This window comes from Malaclemys terrapin, chromosome 3 (assembly GCF_027887155.1).
Source record: "Malaclemys terrapin pileata isolate rMalTer1 chromosome 3, rMalTer1.hap1, whole genome shotgun sequence".
NCBI classification, from domain to species: domain Eukaryota; kingdom Metazoa; phylum Chordata; order Testudines; family Emydidae; genus Malaclemys; species Malaclemys terrapin.
In genome coordinates, this window is record NC_071507.1 from 76,711,917 (window position 1) to 76,737,325 (window position 25,409).

A 25,409-nucleotide genomic window follows, 5' to 3' on the forward strand; every position below is an offset into this window, starting at 1 on the left:
CGGTAGGAGGTCCGCGCGGTACAGCCCCGCGAGGAGGCAGGGGCTGGAAACACGGGGCGTGACGGGGCGGGCACACGGGCTCGGCTAAGACAGACCCATTAAGGCCATCGCCCCGCGCCGCCGGGAGAAGGCCACGGGGGCAGGCAGTGGGCCGGGGCCCTGCACAGGCGGCGCCGCCAGAGCACAGCGGGGAGGGGCCGCCCCGCAGCCGGCACGAAGCAGCCCGCGCGCAACCGGGGAGCGGGTGACTCAGCAGCGCGGGGGCCGGCGCCAAGGGGCTCAGCGCCTCCCAGAGCGGGCGGGGCCCCTGCCCGAGGGTCCCGAACCGCTGGCCGGCTCCCGCTAGCCCCTAGGGCCGGTACCTGAATCCCGCCGCGGCCGGCTGGAGCTCCTCCCGGTAAGGACCGTTCCCTCCCCAAACAAACCGACGGACAGAGACCCGCCCCGCCGCCTTCCCATTGGTTCAAAGCGCTCAAGGCCCGCCTATTTCCCCCGCCTCCCATTGGTCGCCCCATCGGAAACACTAAAACGCTCCTCCTCCTTCTATAGTCACAGAATCGGCGCCGTAGAGGCTCCTGGGTAACGTAGTTCTTCGGTCACTCCTCATGGGGAGCCACGAGCTACCCGGACCACAAACCCCATGATGCATCGCGGGGAGGCGCTGCAGAGGAATGTGTGCGGATAGCTCTTTTCTGAATGGCTGTTGGTTGTGGTGCGTTTCCTGATTGGACGAATAGTTCCACCCTGTTGCTGCGCCTGGCGGCGGGGATGCAGTGAGCCGCCTGGGCCAGTGAGTGTTCAGCTGCGGCCCCGCTTCGGGCTGATCAACTGGTGGGCCAGAGTGGATAAAAATTGATGATTTATTTGAATTGGATTTTTAATTAAATACCAATTTATTTCAGAAAAATAAACCTACTTAAAATTAAACGTGAAATTATTACAGTTTATGGTAAGGCGTAAATTTTCACCTGTTAAAACAGTTAAGTACATGTTTGGGGGCCACTTTTTAAAGCAAGTCTAGCCCCTGAAACCAGGGTTAGTGACAGCCTAAGCACTTGGAACCAGTTTGTTGAAGTGCTAAACCAGCACTTTTCTGTAGGTACAAAAATATTCTCTTTTATTTCAGTTTATTCAACTACTTAAGTTCAATGACTAGTTTATTCAAAGTTAAAAAACAAACTGGAAGTTGAGAAAGGCAGAAAAGCTTGGTTTCCTCATCCAAAAATATGAATACAAACTAGGTTTGTAAGGATGAGCTTGACTAGTTTTAAAATCTTGAAGAACATGGTGACCAGAAACAATCAATTAATTCATTAGCAACAGATACTTTCTTTGTCCAATACATTAGTTTTAATTATAAAACGTTTTGATACTTTTTTTGAGAAAACATTTTTATATCTAACTCATTTAAGAGTTTTATTTCAGTAATTAAAACATTTTAAATTGCTGGGTTTGTGCACTTTTAATCTGATTTGAATTTCTAATTAAATAGAGCTTGAAACAAATCACGAGTAAAAAAAATAATAATCAGAGGAAATACATCATTCACCATTTTCTAACATAAAAATGTAAACATTAAAAATTGAACAAATGTAAGTTAAACTATAACATTCCTTAATTGTGTATAAATACGGTGTGTATCCTCCTGGTTAGCAAAAAGCAACACCAAAATTAGTGTAAAGACTATCTTTAGTGGCAAATCAATATTTGTCTGTTAATGCTTACCAACCAATAAGAATTAACCTTTAACTAAAAAGTACAATTTTAATCTTGTTTTACATTTGATTATTTAAATCAAGGTTTCTTGCTTACTAATTTAAATTGTTACTAAAATCAATACACCTTGACATTGGTACGGAATTACTGAACAAATGTCTCACAAGGATGCAGCATCTCCTGTGTGTTCTTATGAATGAGATACTGGACTGGGAATGAGGACTCCTGTGTACCAGGCTCAGACACAGATTTGGTGTGTGACCTTGAGCAAGTTACAGGTAAAATATTTCTTAAGTGAAAGCAGATTGTAGGTGCCCAAATTAAGATACCTTGGACCTAATTTTCAGAGACTATATTGCTCCCACTAACTTCAACTGTCATTTAAAACTCAAGGCAACTTTCCAATCATAGGATCTTTTGACTGAATGAATGCACCCCGTATTCACACCCTAGACACTATTGTAATCATCTTTGTACAAAATATACCTGTTGGGGTATCATTTGAAAACTAATAATTCACTAGTCAATATCTTGGTGAAATGTGTGTAGCAACATTATATGTAAAGTTATGAAGATAAGCTGAAATCATGATGAAGTGCATTTACCCAACAGAAGGGGTAAAGTTGTTCCTTAAAGACAAAGGTTAAGCTGATGCTTCTAGCCAGGTGTCATCAAAATTGACTAGCAATCACTGGTCAAGTGGCATTATTTGGCAATGGGGGCAAGGAAAGACAGGAACAGATCAATCTGTATTTTAACACACAACAACATGAAACTTTTTTCACCATGACACTCCATGTCTCATGGTGAAAATAAGACTCTGTTGGGGGGAGGGATAGCTCAGTGGTTTGAGCATTGGCCTGCTAAACCCAGGGTTGTGAGCTCAATCCTTGAGGGGGGCACTTAGGGATCTGGAGCAAAATCAGTACTTGATCCTGCTAGTGTAGGTAGGGGGCTGGACTTGATGACCTTTCAAGGTCCCTTCCAGTTCTAGGAGATAGGATATCTCCATTAATTAAAAAAAAAAAAAGTCTTTGCCCTCCCAGCTGGAAGGAACTTTATCTAGAGGTAACTAACCCTCTGGAAATTGCATTTCAAAAGTGAAGGGCAAAAAACCCCCGTGTATTCTCTCTCCTTCAAGATGACAAAGGAACCAGCCTTTGGAATTTGGGAAGGGTTCTGGCCTGAGAACTTGGTCAGCAGTGTTGCTGGGAACATGTGGTAAAGATTTTGTCTTGAACCAAGTCTAGCTTGTTAAGTTTAATTACTAGAAAGTGTTTTTTATCTTGTAACCATTTCTGACTTTAACTCCTTATACTTGTACTCCTTTTTGTAGTTAAACAAATGTTTTGTTTTGTTTTTTAAATCAAAACTAATCCAGTGCTGTGTTTAAACTGAACTGTTTGGGTAACTCCAGTTAAAGTAGCAAACTGTTAAATATTTGCCCCTTACAGGGGCAATGGACCTCTAATATCTAAATTTCCCAGAACAGGGCTGGCTAGTGCAGAACACACGGTTTGGGGGAAATTTGGGACTGGGAATGTGTTGTGATCATCCTGCATGAAGTAACCAAGGCTACTAGAAGCCAGAATATGGCTGGTGTGTTGCTGACAGGCTGCTGGGTCAGAGCTGCTGGACCAGAGCTGTAGCTATACTCAGAGTGGGACCTGCATGCTGTTTGTGAACAGCCCAGGTTGGAGGGCTACAACAGCAAAGCTTTATGAGGCACCCAAGATTGCAGGGTAGGTGGTGACAACCCCTCACTGGTCTGGACTGCACCCCAGAATGTGACAAGTTTGCACTGGGTTTTTCACCTAATGCAGGGATTCAATCTCTTCATCTCATCTCAACCCTGCGTGGCCGTGTTGTTCTGTTAACACAAAGTCCAGCTCTGTGAACTCAGCAGTGAGGTAAGCATAGTACCTGGCTAGGAAACGAAGCCTGGACCAGGCAGTTAGGTGTAGCAGGAGCATGGTGACTGAATGCAGAGACTCATGGACACAAGGAAGAAGGTGAGAGGGAAGAAGGAAGGAGTGTGTGTGAGAGAAAATAGAAATAAAATAAAAACCAGGTAAGAAGAGATGCAAGAGTCAACATGGAAAGAAAAGAGGAACCCAGATGTAGCACTGAGATCAGATAAGTGCCTCTGTTCTGTGCTGTACTGAGCTGGGATACTCAAGTGAAGAATATGGCAGGGAAGGCTGGGAGGGAGAAGTAGGTAGTGCTGCAAATATGGGAACAAAGTGGGGGAAGCCCTAAGTCCACGTGGCTAAAAAGTGAATAGTACTTCCAGAGGTTTAGTGTCTTTTGGACACATCTGGGCAAGACTGGTGCAGCAAGATGGGGAGGTTTCTAGAGCTTGAAATTTGGTATAGGGGTGTAGGATACATATAAAATTAAAGAATTTTAATTAGTTTAAAGTTTGGTTAAGAAATATATGTGTGTTGTAAAGAAAGGCCTTTGTCTAGCAAGTAGAAGGAAGGCCTTGAAAGTGATGAGGTATAAAGCGAGAAGGAATGAAGTAGGGAGGATGTCTGGTTCAAAGAATAACTACTGAGATAAGTGAAAGTTTCTAAAAACAAAGTCTCTGACTGATAAGGGTGACTGCAGATGGTTTTAAATAAGAAAAAGAATCTGTCTTAAAATGAGCCAACGTGGCCCTTCCCACCCCACATACCAGTCTTATCTCAAAAACTAGGGCCTATGTGAACGGAGGTGCAAATTAAAAACTGTTAGTCAGCAGGAAGGAGGGGAAGAGAGAGGGAGGAAACTCCTTGGGGAGAAAGGAGGGTGTAAATCATATCTGGATTAAGACTGGAAATAAGGGTGAACTGTCTCACATTGGTTTTTAGCTGAAGTCAATCATTGGCAATGATGTCACTTGTTTGTTGAAGGGTATAAAAAAGTAAACTCTTAAAGGGTTCATCATTAATACCTACCTGACTAGGCCGGAGCCAACTACCATGGATCTAAGCATCCCTAGATTTAGCCTGTTTGTAAGTATCTTGATCAAATGCTTATATATGTTTTGTTACTGTTTGGATGTAGTAAATCGCTTATTATTTAGGCTTTTTAGGCATGTTTAGAGCAATTGTATAAATATCATTTGGCTTTTGGATTTAGTAAAGGGAGTTGTAGCAGGGTATTCTGGGGACTTGCAAAGTCTGCTGCTATTCTGCAAACTTTCTGCATTTCACAGACACTTAATGAGGCAAACAGGTGTGTTTTGTCTCCTTAAATGAACAGACTGATCTTGATATTCCTCTGAATGTTGCAAGAGACAGCTGGACATATCAGACCACATGAGTCTAGGGAAGTTTGGACTGCAGGTATATTGGTGTCTGGTAAAGACATAAGTGTGCGAGATAACTGCTGGCAGGGTATTGGATTCTAAGTGGTTGAATCAGAGCTGTACAGCATACAGAAACACACAGTGCATGCTGTCTGCATGTATGTTCCAGACAGGCAGCCATAAGTAACAGATGCATTTCGTGTTCACTCAGTTAAAATACAAACAATGACAATTTCTCAGTTCTGAATTGCACCCCAAAATGTGACACCAACCCTCAAATATTTTAATGAAGCTGCCATTGACTTAGTTCACTTTGAGGCTCTGGTCCCTGCAGGCCTGTTAAAGCTCTCCAACTTTCCGTCATCCCTGGTTCTGCAGGACAAATGCAAAGTACTCCACTAAGGCAGGAACATTCAGTTGCATACATACAAAATGGGAAATGACTACTAGGAAGAAGTACGGTGGAAACAAGTGTGGGGGTTATAATGGATCACAAGCTAAATATGAGTCAACAGTGTAACACTGGTGCAGAAAAAAGAAGAAAAAAGCAATCATCATTCTGGGATGTATCAGCAGGAGTGTTGTAAGCAAGACACAAGAAATTCTTCTGCTCTACTCTATTATAATAAGGCCTCAACTGGCGTGTTATGTCCAGTTCTGGGCACCAATTTCAGGAAAGATGTGGACAAATTGGAGAAAGTCCAGAAGAGAGCAATGAAAATAATTAAAGGTCTACAAACCATGACCTATGAGGAAAGTCTGAAAAACTTGGGATTGTTTAGTATGGCGAAGAGAAGACTGAGGGAGGACATGATAGCAGTTTTCAAGTACATAAAAAGTTGGTACAAGAAGGAGGGTGAAAAAATTGTTCTTCTTAATCTCTGATGATAGGACAAGAAGCAATGGGCTTAAATTGCAACAAGGTTCCATTGCCCTTCAGAGGTTGGGTCTCCTCAAGGTATTCTGGCTCTTGACCTACCTTACTTAATAAATATTTAAAGCTTTGAAGAAAACAAAACTAAGAATTAAAACTTTGTTTTGTCAATTTTTGATGTATGCTGTTTATATCTTCCTTTAGGTGTACTCAGTTTTAACTCCATTTTAACAAACAAGCAGCAAGAGGATTCTGAAATATTACAAGAAAATAGATTTGGAACCAGTTCTACAGAAAAACATGCCTGGCCAGAATGGAGAACACAATTGGTAACTTTTTTTTAAAAGTTTTTAAAAGATTCAGATTATAAGGAAAATAGAAATCAAACAACTTGGGTTAAAACTATGATGAAAAACATTGTGAAATAATGTGAAAATGTCCCATTTTTAATTAAGACATTTTCTATCAATCACTTTAGAGTACATATCTTTCAAAATTGATGTTTTTGGACATTAAAGGCAATTACTTATGAGATTATGCAGGAATAATATTAAGCATAAATGTTTTATTTTCTAAATCAAATTGAATTAATATTACATTTTAAAGTGGTTGGTTGGTGTTTGCATCAAGTTATACCCGTAATAGTATACTGTAATACTTATCAAGTCAAGGAAATTTTACCACAAACACTACATATTGTAATTAACAGCTGCTTACCTGATATTAACTGTGGTTCTTCACAATGTTCTGCATGTATGGATCCCATGTGCCCCAGCACAGGAGATCAGAACAGTTTCATTAGCATTGTCCAGTATGGGTCACACATGTGCCCTACATTCCCTCACGTCGTCGTCCTCTCCCTGTCCTGATGGCATAAAGGGCGCAGTAATCCCAACTGCAATTCAGTTCCTTCACTACCCCGAATACTCATTTATCAGACTGAGCTGCAGGGCTAGAGGGTGGGTCGTGAGATCCACATGTTCAGAACTTCTCAAAGAACCACAGTTACTATCAGGTAAGTTACCATTCTTTCTTCTTCAAGTTACTGCATATGTGAATCCTGTGGCATTATGCCCCATATTCTTCATAGTAATATTGTTATATGCTTGTGGCATAACTATGATGTATTTTATGTAAGGTCATGTAAAATACCATTGAAAATGTTCTGATTCACTGAATATGATATGATTATCCTATTTGTATGCATGTATCATTTTGGTAACTGAAGTTAGGAATATTATCTATGCAGCTATTACAAAAGTGTTTGCACCTGGGGAACGCCCACTAGGCAGAATGCAATCAGTCTAGATGGCTGGCTGGGAAGGGGCATTAGGGAGAACCATAGGTCTTAGAAGATGTTAATCGCCCACGCGGGTGGGGTGGGGGAAGTCTTCCTGATGACGCTACAAACAGCCTCTGTGTCATGGCTGCTGTGGCCCTACAGGGGCATGTGACCAAGACACCTGATACTGGACTCCATCATAGAATACCAGTGTTTTTCCACTGAAAGGCAACTAAAGTTGGAGACAAAAGGTTCCCGCCATATGCAAAAGCTATTTAAAGCAGGGAAGTGACATCACTGTGGTTCTTGTGACTCCCCCGCCCAAAGGAGATGCTTGGAAACACCTGAGAAATGAGGACTGAACTGGGGAGAAGGGCTGGAAACAGGCTAGAGGGATTTCTAGCCTGTGAAAGGAATATCTGGGGTTTTAAGCTGCAAGCAAGTGCAGCTTGCCCTTAAGAGCCTGCAGCCACGTTAAATCATCATTTAGGGTGAGAATTTGCTACTCGTATCCAATTTCTTTAGTATATAAAGCTTAGATTACTAAACAAATAAAACAAAAATGCAATCTGCTTTGATCTGTTTGATATCACTTTAAATCTATCTTTTGTAGGTTAATAAATTTATTTTTGCTTTGTCTAAAACCAGTGTGCAGGAGACATTACTTGGGGTAGAAAGTGGTGTATATTCCTCTCCACATTGAGGGAGGGGGTGAATTTCATGAGCTTATGCTGTACAGTTCTTTGTGCAGCACAAGACGGTATAATTTTGGGTTTACACTCCAGAGGGGGGTGCATGCCTTAGGAAGTGGGAGGTGTCTTAGCTGAGCTTTCCCATCCAGAGCTGATCTCAGCATCTGTATGTAGCTGCAGCTGGATGTGTCCCTACCTGTGTGTGCTGGAGGGGGCTTGAGGGCCTGTCACAGCAGTACAGTGTAAACGGAGCCCAGGCTGGTGGGTCAGGCGGGCTCAGTGGTACCCCAGTTCCAGGTGGCACCCGTCACAGATCACACTTATAATGATTAACTAGCAGTCATCTTCCAGGAAGTGGAAAGTAGAAGTTATTTGAAAAAGAGATTGCAAAATAGCTCTTCCAAATCAGGAGTCAGATCTTGAAGTGATGACTAATGAATAGTGTTTCTGTGAGCCGATGAGCCTCCCTCCCAGTAGTTAAAGTCTGTGGTGGCAGCCCTGCCTAATGGTTGTGAGATAGGAGAACCCAGGCCCTCCCACTTCACTGGGTTCTGATCCAGGGGCTCCCTTAAGTCCAGCTAACGCTCTCCCATGGACCTTTCCTGACATTCTATCCCTCCCCTTGGGGCACATTCTGGCAGGCTGATGTCCCTGGAGACCTGGTCCATGGGTCTCAGGAGGGTAGGGAATCTCAGTTACACATAGCGGACCTCCCCAAAAGATGCCTTCCTGGCACAGTCCTTCTCCCGTGGTGAATGCAGGTCTGCCTTTTTCTGTCCACCAACCTGCTGTGCTGAAGAGACTCCATTTTAAGACTCTCCTCCAAATGGAACATGCCCTGCAGGCCTGTCAGGGTGTGGTTTCCTGGGCCCAGAGTTGTTCTTTCACTCTTAATGCTCCAGTGTGGGTTTATCCACCCCAACATACACACCCCTTTAGTCTGGTGCTGGGGTTTCCGAGTCAAAGTCTTGCAGTCCTTGTCCAGGGACAAAAACCTCTGCATTCTAATGTTTGTTCCCTGGCCTGTGGCCTATATGGAACTGAGCTAGCGGAAGGGTGCATGATCCATTATGAAGAGCAAGGGATTTCCCAGTAGGCAATACCGTAATGCTTTTATAGCCCATTTTACCATCAAGACTTCTTTTTCTATACTCAAGTAAGTCTGATGAAGAGTATTGGATGTTCTTCTCCCTCAAAGTCCGGGGATAATACACCCCAGCCATACATCTGAAGCATCGTCATGGAATATGAACTGTTGCAGAAGACTGATTCACTGCTCAGGAGATCTTTCAAGGTCCTGAAGATTTGGTCACAGGCTTCAGACCAAGCAACCTTCTTGAGGCTAGAGTTCTTCATCAGGTCTGTGAGGGGTCTGGCTATCATGCCAAACCTGGATATGAATTGTCCATAGTACTTAGCCCATCCCAAAAATTGTCTAACTTGCCTCTGTTCATGGGATAGGGAAGTCCATCAAAGCCTGGACTCTCCTAACTGAAGGCCTAAGTTTTCCCTTTCCGACAGTGTATCAAAAATACATCACCTCATGAAACCCCAATCAGAACTTGGCTGCGTTTACTTTGAGGCTAGCGTCCTCAAGGGCCCGTCTGACTGCCAATATATGCTCAAGGTGTTTCTCCCAATCACAACTGTAAATGATCATATCTATGCAAGTTGCTGCACACTGATGGTACAATTGTAGGATTGCATCCATCAACCTTTGGAAGGTGACAGCAGCTCCATGAAGACCAAAGGGTACAGTCTTGAAGTGGTACACGCTGAAGGTTGTTGCAAAGGCTGTTTTCTCTTGAGACCCAAATGTTATCGGAATCTGCCAGTAGCCCTTGGTCAGATCTAGGGTCTTGAGCACCACGACAATGGGGCTCTGCCACCTGCTGTGAGATTCCTCTACCATCCGCAGGTCCAACATTACCTGAAGCTCCTGATGAACAGTGCCCCACATTTTTCTGGCCCTGGGTGGTGGCTTTCCCAGACCTTCTGCCCAGGTTGTTATGATGTGGTGACAAATCAGCTGGGTTCTCCGAGTTTGTTCTGAGAAAACAAAAGGGAAAGATCGGACCACCTGCAACACTGGAGCCCACAGGGATAGCTAGAGCCCTTCCCCCTCAAGAACTATGTCTGAGTCCTGAGATAACAAAGCCTGGAGGCCCAGTTCTGGATTGGGAGGGAAGGATGTTATGAACATGCTGTCGTGGTCCTGCCAGGCCTTTAGAAGGCTTATGTGATAAATCTGGGTCTCTTTCCTCTTCCCCAGTTGCTGAATTTCATAATCCATTGCTCCCACCTGGCATACCACCTGAAGGGCCCTTGCTATCTAGCCACTAAGTTTGACTCCGAGCTGGGCACTAGCAGCAGTACTCTGTCACCGAGTTGGAATTCAGGTGGGTTAGCATCCTTGTCATAGATTTATTTTGACATGCTTGGGCCCTTAAGAGAGATTTTCATTTGTAAAGGCTCCTAATGTCTTCAGCTTTTCTCATAGCCAGAGAATGTACTGTACTACCCTGGTCCCAGGTTTCCCAAACTAGATCTCAGTTCCCCTGGGGTTGCCTTCTGTACAACAACTCAAAGATCAAAACCCCCATCAAGGCCTGGGGGACTTTGCACAATGCAAATAGGAGGGGTGGTAAGAAGTGATCCCAGTGGTGGGGGTCTTCAGCCACAAATTTTCTTAGTGTCCCCTTCAGTTGAAGCATTTGACTAACCTATCTGTTTGGAGGGGAGGGGGGGAATAGATGGACCTTCTCAAAGATTTGATTTTCCGCAGCTCACACACATTCATCATCAGTCATGATATGAAGTTTGTCCCCGAGTCTGTTACTGTTTCCTTGGGGATCCCCACCTTTGTGAAGACCTTCATGAGTTCCGCCGCTATGGTCACCGCATTAGTTGTGCAAAGCAGAATAGCCTTGGGATACAGTGTGGAACAATCTATGATCACCACTATATGTTGGTGTCCAGTCATGCTCTTCTCTAGTTGCCCTATCAAGTCCATATCAATTCTCTCAAAGAGAGTGTCTATTACTGGCATTGGCAGTGTTCTTGTGTCCTGTCGGCTGGCACTCCAGGCAGAACATGCAGTAATCTTTCACCTCTTCGTGGATGCCTAGCCAGAACTGGCTGGTAATTCTTTCCATTGTTTTCTCCCTCCCCAGGTGGTTGGCACATGGTATTGAATGCACAAGCTGGAGAAACTCCCTCAAAAAGGGGTGGGGTACCAGGAGTTGGGCCCAGACTTCACTAGTCAGGGAGTCACCCTATAGGCCTATACCAAGCAGTAAAAGTGTTCCCTATCTGTACTCAAAGCTTGGCCATCATACTGCCCTCTGTGGGTTAATTACCTCCCTGTTGACAGCAGCCAGTTGTTCATATGCCTGGCTCATGATGCGATCTTTGTTCTGTTCCCCAATGACATCCTTGTTCTGGGTCAGCCATTCCGTACCCATGGGGCTTGGAGTTAGTGGGTCCTGCTGGTCTTTCAGGGGCTCCCCTGTCTGTTGTGAGGTCCCTTCCCTGGGATTTTTTAACACTCCTGCATTAGCCAGTTCCACTTCTCCCACGGTCTTGAGCTCACGATCAACCCCCTGGGCTGAGTCCCTCTCCCACACCTGCAAGACTTCAAAGTACTTCCAGTCTCAGCCCAGGGCCATGGGGTAAGCAAGAGCAGCTGCCACCCCCCCCCCCCCCCATAAAGAGTCTCAGTGTGATTCTCCACGGTCAACTGTAGCTCCTTCGTGTGGTATGGGCATACATCCCCACGTATACACTGAAGGAAGACTGTCTGACAGCTTCCCATGGGCCTAAATCAGCTTTTCCCTCACAAAGGTCTGGCTGAAGTTAGCCTGTGTGGTTAGCCAAGCCTAGCCCAGATGCAAGGAGTCACACTATAAAGCATTACCTAAGTTAGTGTATTCTCTCTGATGCTGTGTTCCCTAGTGGCTTGCTAGGGCTTCTGGAGTCAGATCCCATGGTTCTTTGTGCTGCAGTAAACTACTCTTCTCTGTGGTTCTTTCCCAGTGAATTGTGGGAGAACTTGTCTGTCCTTCTGGGCACAGGGGGTGGGGAAGTCTGTGGGAATTCCAGGAAAGCACTGGAAGTGATTTAGCCTGTGTTCTCATTGCAAGGGGGGTGGCTTATCACCTCAAATGAAAGCAGAACAGATACTCTAACACGCCTACCCCCAGCTGTGCTAGCTAGGTAGGATTAAAAGCACCACTTTTCTCAGAAGAGAGGTTTTTATGTATGCATAGAAGGATGACATAAAGCAACCTCTGAGCTTGAGCCCAGGCTAACGCTGCAGTGAAGATATACCCGTAATAAGCCAATTTTATGAAAGATAAAAACAACAAGGGTTGAAATAGAGATCAATAAACTAGGCCCCTGGTGTCCTGCTATGCTACTTGAGTTTTGATAGTAACTGGAAAAGGAAACCACAAAACATCAACATTGATGAATGAAGTCTTAGTTTTCTATTTTACAGCACTGTATATATCACAGTTATGTGAGAAACAACTTGTATCACAAGAGCACCTGGGCCTAAAGTTTCAGGGTTCTAAAGTTAACATTTGTGCAAGTGCTGCTCAGAGCTACTAAAAAATATCCAGTAATGATTCTATCCAGTAGATTCCATCTCTTTGGCTGCCAGCAAGGAGTTACTATTATCCAACAGTTGCTAATAAGTAAAAGATAGGTTTGTGAAGCTCCAGCCAGGGACAGAAGTGCTGGGAGGCCTTCACTGCCTGCAGTCCTGCAAACCTGCCTGCAGGGAGGACAGCAGCCTAGAGGCTGGGGCTTTCTACAGGGAACGGGAGCGCTGGAGCTGACGGAGCTGCATACCCATAACTCTTCCTGCACACACTCCAGGGGGTTAAGGCTCAGCACATTCTTCCCTGCATGAAGTTCCCCAGCAGGGCACAACCTGGAGAGCACAGGGAGAGGAACCATGCAGTTCCAGCATCAAGACTATAGCCCCAATCCCTGCTACTGGTCTGCCCACAGCCTCCCTTCCCTGCCTGCATCCCCTTACTTCCTGGATGCAGGCAAGTCTGCAGCCCCCTCCTTCCTATTGCCCTTCCCACAGCCTCTCTTTCCAGCCCATAGCCTCTTACCTCCTGTGTGCAGACAGATTTGCCAGGTGGCAGCCCCAAAAGGAAGGTCTGGGGCAGGCTGAGCACTGACTACAGGCAAGTTTGCATGGCAGCAGCCAGAGAAGGCATGTCCCAACACATCCTTCCCTGGCTGCAGCCTCCAAACTTGCCTGCAGGTGGCACCTTTCTTTCAAAAGAGGTTGATAATAAGCAGCATGCCCTTGCAAATATCCAAATCCTGTTAACAGTGATGTTAATGATATGGGATTGGTTCCCAGCAACATGTTGCCATTAACTGGAAGTTGTGAATATCAGGATTTCTATTAAGTAGAATCTACTGTAGTTACGTATATCAGACTCCCCCTAAAAAAAAAAAAAAAAAATGTAATTTTCAGTCAATTCTCATGCAATACATAGATTTTTTTTTTTAAACCAGGCAGTATTTGCTTCTGCTGCTCCATTTAAAATGAGAAACTCCAAGTATGACTGGATTAGCAATACCTTTGTCAGATTTTCTCATCTTCCACTCATTCGTCTCTTGGTCGAGCACAAAACTGACTGAAGCAAGTTTCAAATTTGATTTCCATTAATTGGTTGTAAGGGAAGATGTTAATCTTACACAAGATTATCCAGACAGCATGGAACAGATTGTTTTTCAGGCAGCAAAAATTGGAATATAGTTATGTAACTATCTTCACTATTCACTGATTTTTGCCCTAGTTTTAATCATGACCAGGAAAAGCTAGTTGTATGACAGTTACATGTAACCAGTAGCTGATAATTTATGAATTGGGTAATTTTAAGTGTAATACCTATTGTCTTCCAACACAATTTTATCAACACAGGGAGGAGTTCTGCATAAATTTACACACCATGTAGTCTTTCCTAGCGGCAGGATGTGTGTGTCCTTTAAAGTTCTCTCTCCCTTTCAACTGAAACAGGTTAAGTACTGTGATTGGTTTCATTCTGGCTCTTCCAGAGGAAGGAGCTAGCACTGAAACACTACGCTAGATGAACTGCTCTCACTTGGCTTCAAATAAGGAGAGAGCTGCAGCTAATGAAGATATATCAGACCAATCTCTCTGCAGGAAGGTGTTCTTCACCTCTGGGTAGCTCAGTACAGGAAAAAAGAAACAAAAAAAAATCAATATCCCTTTCCTGAAACAGTAAATCCTCACAGCCCAGTTAGAGGAGTTCCATTTAAATCCTCATCCAGCAAAAGCTTCCATTGTTCCAGACAGAACACTTATGTGCTACTGCTTTCAAACAGTTTTTTTTTTTTTTAAATGCAGAGGTAGCTCCTTGAAAATGAATTTGCCTATAACCTTGAGAAGGCAGAGCAACGAAGGCTAGAATAAAGAAGAGATGTACCATCTACTGAGCCCCATGTACAGCTATTACATTTGATAGGGGTTCACATTTGCTAAGTGTACAGTAATTAGAACTGATCCAATAATAAAAAGGTTGACAAAAAGAGTGAAGTTCTCTAATGGCAAGTGCATTTCTAAATCCCACATTTAGTATTTTATATTACAGTGAAAATTAAATAGCATATAATGCCGCAGGAGGTTGCGTTGCCCTTTTGGGAAAGGCTGCTGCTGGAGCTTTACTGGCCACAAGAAAGCAGGAAATTCATTGGCTGGGTTAACTGGTTAACCCTTGAGAGGAGGTGGGGGCGGAGCCAAGGTTTAGTGTGGAAGTGGGAGAAGAAATGCATTGCACACCATTCGGGTCCTCATTCAGCAAAGCATTTAAGCATATTATGCAAAGGTAAATTAGAGTGAAAAGATTTTTGGAGAAAACACTTCAGTCTCTTCCCTCATTCTTTGCACTTTTGTCACTCATGTACAAAACACATTCAAGAGACATGAGATTTTTTTTTTTTAAATATTGGAAACATTAGGTTCTATTTCAATCTGTAGAATTGAAGCAAAAAGGGAAGGAACGACAGCAGCACTGAGGCTGTTGCTCTAGCCATTAGGAAACAGTAAGTTTGGAAAATGTCTAAAATGCCTGGAGGATGGGAAGAAAATGGGTGGTGATTGAGATCATGCCTAGTCCATAAATCCAGCTGTAATTAGATAAGGAAGAGGACAAAGTATGTGGAGTTAAGTTTTTGGGGGCTTGGTTTTAGAATCTAGAAGTTTCTGGAAGGTGACCTTTGTACCTGACAGTAATGATCTATAAATATAAAACATTAACTCATTTTATTTTTCCCAGGGCAAAATTCATTGGGTGGTTTCTCATCCTAATTGTAGTAAGAAAGCTGCTGCTCAATACAGCTAAAAAATGGCTACTCACCTCGTAACGGTTGTTCTTCGAGATGCATTGTTCATGTCCATTCCAATCAGGTGCGTGCCTGTGCACGGTAGCCAGAAGATTTTTCCCATAGCAGCCTCCCGTCCGGTTAGCCTGAGCACCCCCAGGAGTCATGCCTTCATGGCACTCAATATAGAGTCCTGCCGACCCACCACCCCCTCAGTTCCTTCTTGCCGGCTACTCTGAAAGAGGGGTAAGAGAATGGGTATTGGAATGGACATGAACACCACATCTCGAAGAACAGTTACGAGAAGATGAAGAAAAAATGGTTACTCAAGTGCTTGTTGATGTCAATTCCAATCAGATGATGCACACGCCTAAGTTTAGGAGATAGGGTTGGAGTCTTCCACTGATTGGAGTACTACTCGTCCAAAGGCCGCATCGTGTCTGGCCTGCTGGGTAATCGCATAGTGCATGGTGAAAGTGTGCATGGAGGACCACATCACCACTCTGCAGATTTCCTGAGTGGGGACCTGTGCCAGGAACGCTGTTGATGAAGCCTGCACCCTGATAGAGTGTGCAGTGATTGGGGGTGCGAAAACCGCCACAGGTTGTAGCAGTCACGAATGCAGGACATGATCCGTGAGGACACACGGAGCTTTTCAGATCTGCCATGAATAACTGGACCGATTTTCTGAACGGCAACATTCTCTCGATGTAAAAGGCTAGCGCCCTGTGGACATCCAGAAAATGAAGTCTCTGCTCCTTGCCGGTGGAGTGCAATTTAGGGTAGTGGGGTGATCACCCCGCTCCAGTCAGAAAGGGGTTAAAACAAGCTCTGGGAAAGGGCTGCCCCGAGGAGGCAATCAGGGCAGCGCAGGTGGCAGCCAATCTGGGTCCGGTAGGGCTGGTATAAAAAGGGCTGTGAGCTAGGAGGCAGGCAGTCTCACTCCAGCCTTGGGGTGGGAAGAACTGGGCTGCGTGGGAACACAGGATACCTTCAATAAAGCAGTGCTGGGGAAGAGGCAGGCTGAGTTGGGGAGCTCAAGCCTGGCAACCTCCCAGGCTGAGGCCTGACAGGAAGGTCTAAGGAAGTACTGGGGCTGTAGGGAAAGGCAGCAGGTCTAACCCCCTAGCCAATGATGAGTGGCCATTGCAGACTGCAGTTTACCTCTGAGTAAAGGGGCTAGATGAGGACTGGCAGTGGATCACTGACGTGAGGTGGGCTCAGGGGAGTGGGGTTCCCTGGGTGAGGGGCAGCACCCCAAGGTGGTCCAGGAGGGATGTGGGGCTTGTCAAGCCCTTTTAAAAATTGGCTGATCATAGGATTAGCAAACACAGAGTGGCCCCCCCGTGCCCGGATGGAAGGCCGATATGGCGGCTAAGTGCACTCTTATTGAGGACAACAAAAGCCCCCGCTGCTTCAGATGGAAGAGGTAATCCAGAATGAGCTGCACTGAGGCTAGTGTCGAGCATGAATAGTGCTGCGCTAACCAGACTGAAAATCTCTTCCACTTGGCAAGGTAGGTGGCTCTAGTAGAGGGTTTCCTGCTGCCAAGGAGACTTAGTCGAACCTGTTCTGGACAGGAAATCTCCATTGGGTTCAACCATGGAGCTTCCACACTGTGAGGTGAAGCAACACAAGGTTCGGATGTTGAAGACGACAGTGATCTTGCGTCAGAAGGTCTGGGAAGAGTGGAAGGGTGCTTCCATGGACATGTCTAGGAGAGAGGTGTACCAGTGCTGACGGGGCCAGGCTGGTGCTGTTAATATGACCTGAACTCGTTCCCTCCGGATCTTGAGGAGTACCTTATGAATGAGCGATATGGGTGGAAAGGAGATGGCCTTCCCATGGAAGGAGGAATGTGTCCGCTCTGAAACCTAGGCTGTGATTCTGGAAGAAGCAGAACTGCTGGCACTTTCTGTTGTGTCGCATGGCAAATAGGTCTATCTGGGGAAAGCCCCACCTCTGGAAGATTAAAAATGCGATGTCCAGGCAAAGGGACCACTTGTGGACTTGAAACGACCTGCTGTGGTGGTCTGCTAGCTCATTTTGTACATACACAGATGTCCCTTCAATCCTCCTGAGAGATCTTGATGAAAAGTTCACACAGGTAGTCTGTAATCCTCAGCCAAAATGTTTTAGAGAGGAATGCCTTATTTCTTCCTCCATAGTAGGACACTTTCCCAGCCATTCACCAGCAACTTCAGCAGGCACCATTGCAGTACACAAGCTAGTAGCTTGTGTGGACCCAGGTGGCTTTGGGATGCCAGCAGCAGCTGTGCTTGCTCTGCCTGTGTTACCTTCAGGAGTGCTATATCAGCTAAAATCACCACTGCCTGTGGGAAATGGCACCAATATTCACTGCCTTTTACTACTAGAATCATGCAAGCCAGCAATGTCCTCGTTTCCCCAACTCCTGGTGGGCCACACTCACCCAGGCTCATGCTGTGACTGGCACAGTACACAGGCAATTCCAAGCAGATGTGAGAATGTAGTCTTAAAACTTTAAGGGAACAAAGGGAGCAAGTTCAGCATCTTAAGTTTGTTTCTATAGTGAATACGTTGACAATTGACCTCTGTGTTTTATCTTCAGCTGCTGTCGCTGCAGTCTCCAGGGTCTCTCCCTCTACACCTCTGGGACGCCTGAGCCAGTAAGGAGAAAAGGGGATTTGGGATGACCTGTTCAACGAGATCTGCATGCCCGTGCTGCATTGAACAATGATCACAGGGCCTGGATGATGAATACTGAGCAGAAGGAAAGAGTGGACAGGAGAAAGGCCCAGGAGTCCCAGCAGAAGAAGGAAATGCACCAGGACGTAAGGGGACTTTTCAGGCAGCAAACACAGATGCAGTAAACTCTGGTGGACTTGCAGGTCCAACAATCCTAGGTTTGTGTCCCTCTGCAGCCCATTGAGAACTCAATCAGGACCACCCTATTTGCTGCTCTCCACGCCCCAACATGTCACATGGCATCAGAGATCACTGCACTATCCCTATCACTGCTCCTTGTGGGCCATTAAAGACAATCACAGCTTCACATGAACTGTGGCTTCCATATGGCAGTGTGTGTATATGTATAAATGAAACAGACATGAATATCATTTCTGTTTCATAAGCTCTTTCTTAATGGATTCAGTTTTGTTAATTTTTTAAATGTATTTGTTTTAAAATTGCCCATTTCTTGCACTGATTTTGTTACATAATACAACTCTATTATTTGGAACATAATTCATCTTTATTAATTCACAACATATGCTGCCAAGGGATCAGCAGTTCTGAACATTATCAATTAGCTGTTATTGCATAGGGTCACACAACTTATAGGATCATTTACAAACAAAATTACTAGGTGCATAGACATACAGCAGTCACCACATGACTCCTACCAGGCCACCAAAAAACATGGCCAGGTAGAGAACACTACAAAATGCTGGCTCGTTGGTAAAATGGTCTTTCAAAGGCTCTGAGCCATATACCTCTAAATTGAGCTCTTTTAAGGACCCTGGTATCCAGGGCTGGCTTTAGGCCAATTCCCCGGAATCAGGCCCTGCGCCTAAGAGGGCCCTGCACCTTAGGCGCCTTAAGTTTTTTTTACTCATATTCACTTGGCGGTGGTCCGCTCCGGGTCTTCAGCGGCACTTTGGCGGCGGGGGGTCCGCTCCGGGTCTTCAGCGGCACTTTGGCGGCAGGGGTTCTTCAGTGCCGCGGAAGATGTGGAGCGGACCCCCCGCCGCCAAAGTGCTGAAGACCCGGACTGCCGCCGGGTATTCGAATCGGGCCCTGCAGGTCCTAAAGCTGGCCCTGCTGATATCTGGCTGTTCAGATTCAGCAGACAGTCACTCCACCTTTGCCCTCCACTCTGGTAGAAATTTTTCCCCATCACTTCACATATAGCATGCAGGACTCAGCATATAGTATAATCATTGGGATATTTTTCTCACCAAGGTCCCATCTTGCAAGTAAACAATGTCAGCAACCCTTCAAATGGCCAAAAGCACATTCATCTGTCGTTCTGCACTTGCTGAGCCAATAGTTGAACCGTTCCTTGGTGCTGTTGAGGTGCCTGGGGTAGGCTGGGTTACCCATGATCAGTATTGGCATTTGAATGTTCCCAGTGGTAATCCGCTGGTCAGAAAGGAGACTTCTTGTAGCTTTCTGAACAACCCTGTGTTCCTAAATGAGTGCCATGTGCCTTCCTTGACCAGCCTACACTGATGTCAATGAAGCATCTCCAGTGATCGACCAATGTTTACATAACCATAGAAAAGTAGCCACCTCTGTTGATGTACAGCGGCAAGGTGCTCTAGTGCCAAAATAGGGATATGCATGCTATCTATTACTCCACCGCAGTTTGGGAATTCCATTGCTGAAAATCCATCCATCATGTCCTGCACATTGCCTAAAGTCACAGTCCTGCATAGGAGGCAGCAATTAAGGGCCACTATGGTGGATTTCCTCACTTCAAATTGCTACGGTCAGTCAGGAATCAATTTGGCATAGCAAGTTTCATAGTGCAATTGCCACTCGCTTCTCCACCATCAGTGCAGCTCTCGTTTTGGTGTCCTTGCGCTAGAGGGCTGGGGCAAGCTCAGTGCACAGATCCAGGAATGTGGTCTTGCACATCTGAAAGTTCTGCAGCCACTGCTAATCATCCCAAATCTTATGATCCCACAAGTTAGTGCTTGTTTCTTGGGCCCAGAAACGGCGCTCCACCATCTGCAGCTGCTCCATTAATGCCAATAACTTTGAACTGGTTCTCACTATGCCCCACAGCAATCTGTCCTCCAAGGAACAGTCATGTTCCCCACTCATTTAGTTCTTCTTGTTGCTCTGCAAATATTCCAGGATTGCGTACCCTGGGCTTGCAACGCTCATGACAACAGAGCAGAGCCGTGTAGGTTCCATGCTACTGTCAGAGATGGTAGCCCACGAGTCACTAGCAAACTGGGAAGTTGACCCCATGCTCCTAGTCACCCCTGCATGATTTATTTTAGTCCCTTCATTCACTACCAAAACTTCCCAAAAGACATTGTGCTGGACTGCACTGTGGGATAGCTACACTGCACTCTATCAATACAAGCCCCCTGGTGAGTATGTGCACCGCCGACACAAGGAGCCAACTACACATGTGCACAAGTGATGTAGTAATTGTGGTGGCAGTATGTCGATGTAACTTGAGTCGACATATGTTTTATAATATAGACGTGGCCCTACGGCCACCCAGAAATTGAAATTAGAACTATGGGATTGTGTGCATACATATTTTCTCAATTACATTTAAAGTTTAAGACATTAAATCACAAGGAGAATTTTTGGCAATATATCTGAAGCACGGAGGTAACTAAAGACACTAGGTGACCATTTGCTATGTTACTATTTGCAGTTAATCTGTTTTTATGTTTGTTTTTTTGAAACTGTTACCAATGAAATGTTTTTTTAAACTTGCGTGCCAGCTTTAACATCCAATATGAGCTTTTGGCTATTGGTGCAGGTTTGACATATCTTTAAGTGAGAAAATCATCTGATTTGATATAACCAAACTAGTCTGCTCTAATACTTAAGAGATTCCATCACAAGTACAAAGGAAGTAAATACTCCACTTATTCTTAACTAAATTACCTAAAGGAGACTATCAAGAAATTGGTACTACGGTGATATATCAGACCAGAGTGTTAGTGCCACTTGAATGGACAATGCCTGTGCCCTTGTTGGCCAAGCTAATGCTCTGAATGATTCATACTAAAAATAACTCAGGATTTCAAATCCATTTGGCAACACTGATTTGCCTAGTATACCATCGTTCCCCACATCTGCCTCTGTGGCGACACATCTAGATTGGTTTGTTGTACAGAAAAAGTCATTGACCATTGTGGAGCCTCTCTTCTCCATCCATCCCACTTTAATAAAACCTATTTTTGTTAACTTTAAAAAGGACAAGGAATATATTGCAAAAAAGTGTTACCTAAATCTCCATGTTTAAAAAAAATACAAAAGCTCCTAAACAGAGCAAATTCAATTTAATATGGAAATTTAGTCAATCCTATCTCAACCAGATTAAAACCTGCAGTGTTCTTAGAGGACACAAACTCTATAGCTAAAATAAACACCAATGACTGTGCAGTGGAGATTACAACTGAAAGATTCACATGAAAAACTAAAATTAACTATTTTACCTTAACAGATCTATGCAAGTTTATTTCTCTATGCAATATTTTGTAAGCAGTTGTAATTAAAGCTGCAGAGAATTTGTGGTGCATACAAATACCCTTCAATTACTACTTACACAATATCTAATATAGCAGTTTCTATAAGTAATTTTAAATAAGCATCATTTTTACACTTTTCTTTACATCGATTTAGTACGAAAGTCTAGTTAATACATTCTGGTTTTAAAGTTTCCCTCCCCAAACCACAAGTCAAATCAATTAGTTAATTTTCATTTTCTTTGAACATTTTGCTTAAGTGTTCAACTAGTGCTACAAGTTCAGGGTTTCCCCCAAGTGACTCAATCTGTTTATATGCTTCAGATTCAAGCTTTTGCAGCGTTTGCCGAGTGTACTCAAAGGAACCTACATTCTCAAGGTAATGTACACAGTATTTTTTTATATCTACATTTTCTGTCCTTTGACGCAAAATATTCTGCACCTGAGTGCTTTCAGGTCTGGACCAAATAGCATGAATAGTTGGGAATGAGAACTTGCCCTCAGTTAAATCTTCGCAAAAACTCTTGTTCTCACTATATTCTTTGGAGTGTAAATTAGCATAGTCATCTCGTATTTGGAAGAAGAGCCCAAGTGTATTAAGGAGTGGTTTTAAGTCTCTTTTATAATTGGAGAACAACTGCATGAGGCCCACAGCTAATCCAAAGAGACCACCTGTCTTTTGCAGTACCATGGCTTTATACTCTGCTTCTGTAGGACAGGTGTATGTATCTCTCCAGTAAATATCCAAACCTTGGCCCTGATGGAGTTCCAGCAGCTGACGAGTGAACACTTTCACAGCTTCTGGGTGATCAAGTGTTAAAACCTTCTGCAGACCAAGGAAATACACATAATTAGCAGAATTTATTACAGATGGAATTCCATAGATGCTATGAGCCACCGGAAAGCCCCGTCGTAGCTTTGAGTTATCTTCAATGTCATCTATGAGTAAGCTGGCATTGTGCAACATCTCTGTCACTTCAATAATAACCTAATAATACAAGAAGAGAAAAGTCTTACATTGTAAAATAAGTTCTAAATTTGTGGAATATTTTGCATTTACACTGCATTAATTAGCATTTTGTTCATTTTTAGTTGGTCCACCTCCTCCCTCTGTTGCGAGGGGCTCCCTAGAGCTCCATTATTGGCCTTTTGCATGAAAATTATTTTTGCAGCCACATCACACTGGTAGCTCACTGTCATCCGGAGATCGACCAACACCCCCAGGTCTGTCCTCCTCTGTTTTCAACTGATGTGCCTCCAGACTGTAGCAGAAACTAGACCTTAAATTCATGAACTACATTTTTGTACTATTGAATTTCATCCCATTTCTGTCACTCCAATCTTCAAGGTCATCCAGATTTTCCTGTATAACATACTGATCCTCCTTCATACTGATGGGGCCTCCAAACTTTGTATCAGCAAGTTTCATTAGTACACTCCTACCTTTTGTGCCAAGGTCATTCAGAAAAATATTGAACAAGATTGGTCTTGGAACCAATCCCTGAGGAACTCCTACTAGTAATCTCCCTCCAGAACGATAATTCACCCCTCAGTACAACCATTGCCGTCTCCTCTTTAGCCAGGCAAGGGAGAAGTGTGGTTCCAAGATGAGATTTTTGGAAGCAGATGAACAGTGGGAAAACTAGTTTAAAATGGCAGAAACTGTAGAGAAAAGACACATGCTAGCATTGAGATTGTATGAAATCAGAGTACATTAGATGGGGGCATGGCCTGTAAGATAAGATGGAACAACTATTTTATGAGAGGAGACTAAGAGGTTAGCTTGTTTAGCCTAGCAAAACGAAGGCCGAGAAGGGATATGAACTGCTCTCTATAAATACATCAGGAGGTAAAAACCACGGAAGGTGAAGAGCTATTTAAGTTAAAGAACAATAATGCCACAAGGACAATTGGATATAAACTGACCATTAATAAATTTAGGCTGGAAATTATAAGGTTTTTAACCATCAGAAGAGTTAAGTTTCTGGAATGGCCTCCCAATAGGATTTTGGGGGGCAAACATCCTAATTAGCTTTAAGAAAGAGCTTGTCAAGCTCTAGGAGTGGGATTGTATGATAGGGATGTTCGGGATGGGGGGGAGGGGGAGGAAGAGGGGGGGCATGGCTCAGCCAACCTGGAGTCTCCTTCCAGTTTAGGTCTTATGTTCCTAAAGCTCATGCTTCAGGGCTTAAGCTGATCACTTGCAGGGGTCAGGAAGGAACATTCTCTCCCCTCCCCAAATGCATTTTTTAGATCTCCTTCCTCTGAAGCATCAGATAGCTACAGATGGAGATAGGACACAGGGCAGGGTGGGACAGTGCTCTGAAATGGTATTGAGAATTCTCTCTCAGATTCTTGCTCAGAATCTGATCGCCATATGTAGGGTTGGGAAGGAAATTGTCCCCCAGGTCAGACTGGCAGAGACTTACTTCCCGGACCAGAAAATAACCGTTGGGGATGTTGAGATGCCAATAGTTATTCTTGGGGACCCAGCCTACCCCTTAATGTCATGGCTCATGAAGCCATACACAGGCAGCCTGGACAGTAGTCAGGAGCTGTTCAACTACAGGCTGAGCAAGTGCAGAATGGTGGTAGAATGTGCATTTGGCCGTTTAAAAGGTCGCTGGCGATCGTTAGTGACTCGTTCAGACCTCAGCCAAACCAATATCCCCATTGTTATTGCTGCTTGCTGTGTGCTCCACAATATCTGTGAGAGTAAGGGGGAGACCTTTATGGCAGGGTGGGAGGCTGAGGCAAATCGCCTGGCTGCTGCTTACGCACAGCCAGACACCACGGCAATTAGAAGAGCACACCAGGAAGCGCTGCGCATCAGAGAAGCTTTGAAAAACAGTTTCATGACTGGCCAGGCTACAGTGTGAAATTTTTGTTTGTTTCTCCTCGCTGAAAACCCGCCCCCTTTATTGACTCATTCTCTGTAAGGAACCCACCCTCCCCCTTCCCCCAGCTTGCTTTCAAAGGAAATAAAGTCACTATCGTTTAAAAATCATTTATTCTTTATTAATTGATTATAAAAAGAGGGAGATAACCTGGGTGGGGTTTGGGAGGAGGATCAGCGGGAAAGAAAAGGTCACTAAAAAAAACGGTTAAAAAAATGAAAAAATGACAGCCTTTTGCTTGGGCTGTCCACTGGGGTGGAATGGGAGGGTGTACAGAGACTCCCTCCCTCCCCCCCCGTGTTCTTACATGTCTGGGTGAGGAGGCTATGGAACATGGGGAGGGGGATTATACAGGGGCTGTAGCGGCACTCTTATCCTGCTGCCGTTCCTGAAGCTCCACCAGACACCGGAGCATGTCTGTTTGCTCACGCAGCAGCCCCACCGTTGCATCCTGCCTCCTCTGATCTTCCTGACGCCACCTCTCATCTCGAGCGTCTCTCCTCTCCTCACGTTGGTCCCTCCTGTCCTCACGTTCACTGGCATCTTTCCTATACTTAGAAGCCATGTCCTTCCACTCATTCAGATGAGCTCTTTCACTGCGGGTGGATTCCATGATTTCCGCGAACATCTCGTCTCGCGTCTTCTTTTTCCGACGCCTTATCTGAGATAGCTTTCGGGACAGAGGAGGGAGGCTTGAAAAATTTGCAGCTGCTGGAGGGAGGGAAAAAAGGAGAGAATTTTTTAAAAAGATACATTTTAGAGAACAATGCTTATACTCTTTCATGGTGACCAACACTATTCACATTACTAGCACATGTGATTTCTGTGCAAGGTCGCATTTTTCCTCTTAATATTGAGTGCCTGTGGCTTTGCTGCTAGAGATCACAGACGCAGGTCCGGGCAACAGAATTCGGCTTGCATGCGACCATGGTAAGCCATTGTCTTTCAGCTTCTGCACCCTCCTTTTCCACATACCAAGCAAAGCCCGTTGAATGCTGCGGTTTTCCTGTTAACCTTCAGCAGCAGAAAACAAACTAACCCCTCCCCAATCCAATTCTCTGGATGATCACTTTATCCCTCCCGCC

At 44.6% G+C, this 25,409-nt stretch overlaps 2 protein-coding genes across 6 annotated transcripts in view; both read right to left on the minus strand.

The window, feature by feature from the left end:
• The window catches only part of TBCE (tubulin folding cofactor E), a 91,682-nt gene that overhangs the window by 60,574 nt on the left and 5,699 nt on the right, over positions 1 to 25,409 (minus strand). Inside the window, exon 1 of one of the 2 annotated variants that reach the window (XM_054022323.1) lies at positions 363 to 460. The exons of the other annotated variant lie outside the window; for it this stretch is intronic. The gene's annotated coding sequence lies outside the window, so the exon portion shown is untranslated. Of the gene's footprint in view, positions 1 to 362; positions 461 to 25,409 lie in introns of those variants that run through there. 2 annotated transcript variants of the gene reach the window in all.
• GGPS1 (geranylgeranyl diphosphate synthase 1) overlaps positions 21,225 to 25,409 on the minus strand; it is a 58,956-nt gene continuing 54,771 nt past the window's right edge. For all 4 annotated transcript variants that reach the window (XM_054022332.1, XM_054022330.1, XM_054022333.1 and 1 more), the window contains one exon: positions 21,225 to 22,415. In XM_054022332.1, coding sequence (XP_053878307.1) covers positions 21,654 to 22,415 — 762 coding nt within the window. In that variant the 3' untranslated portion in view covers positions 21,225 to 21,653. The remainder of the gene's footprint in view (positions 22,416 to 25,409) is intronic.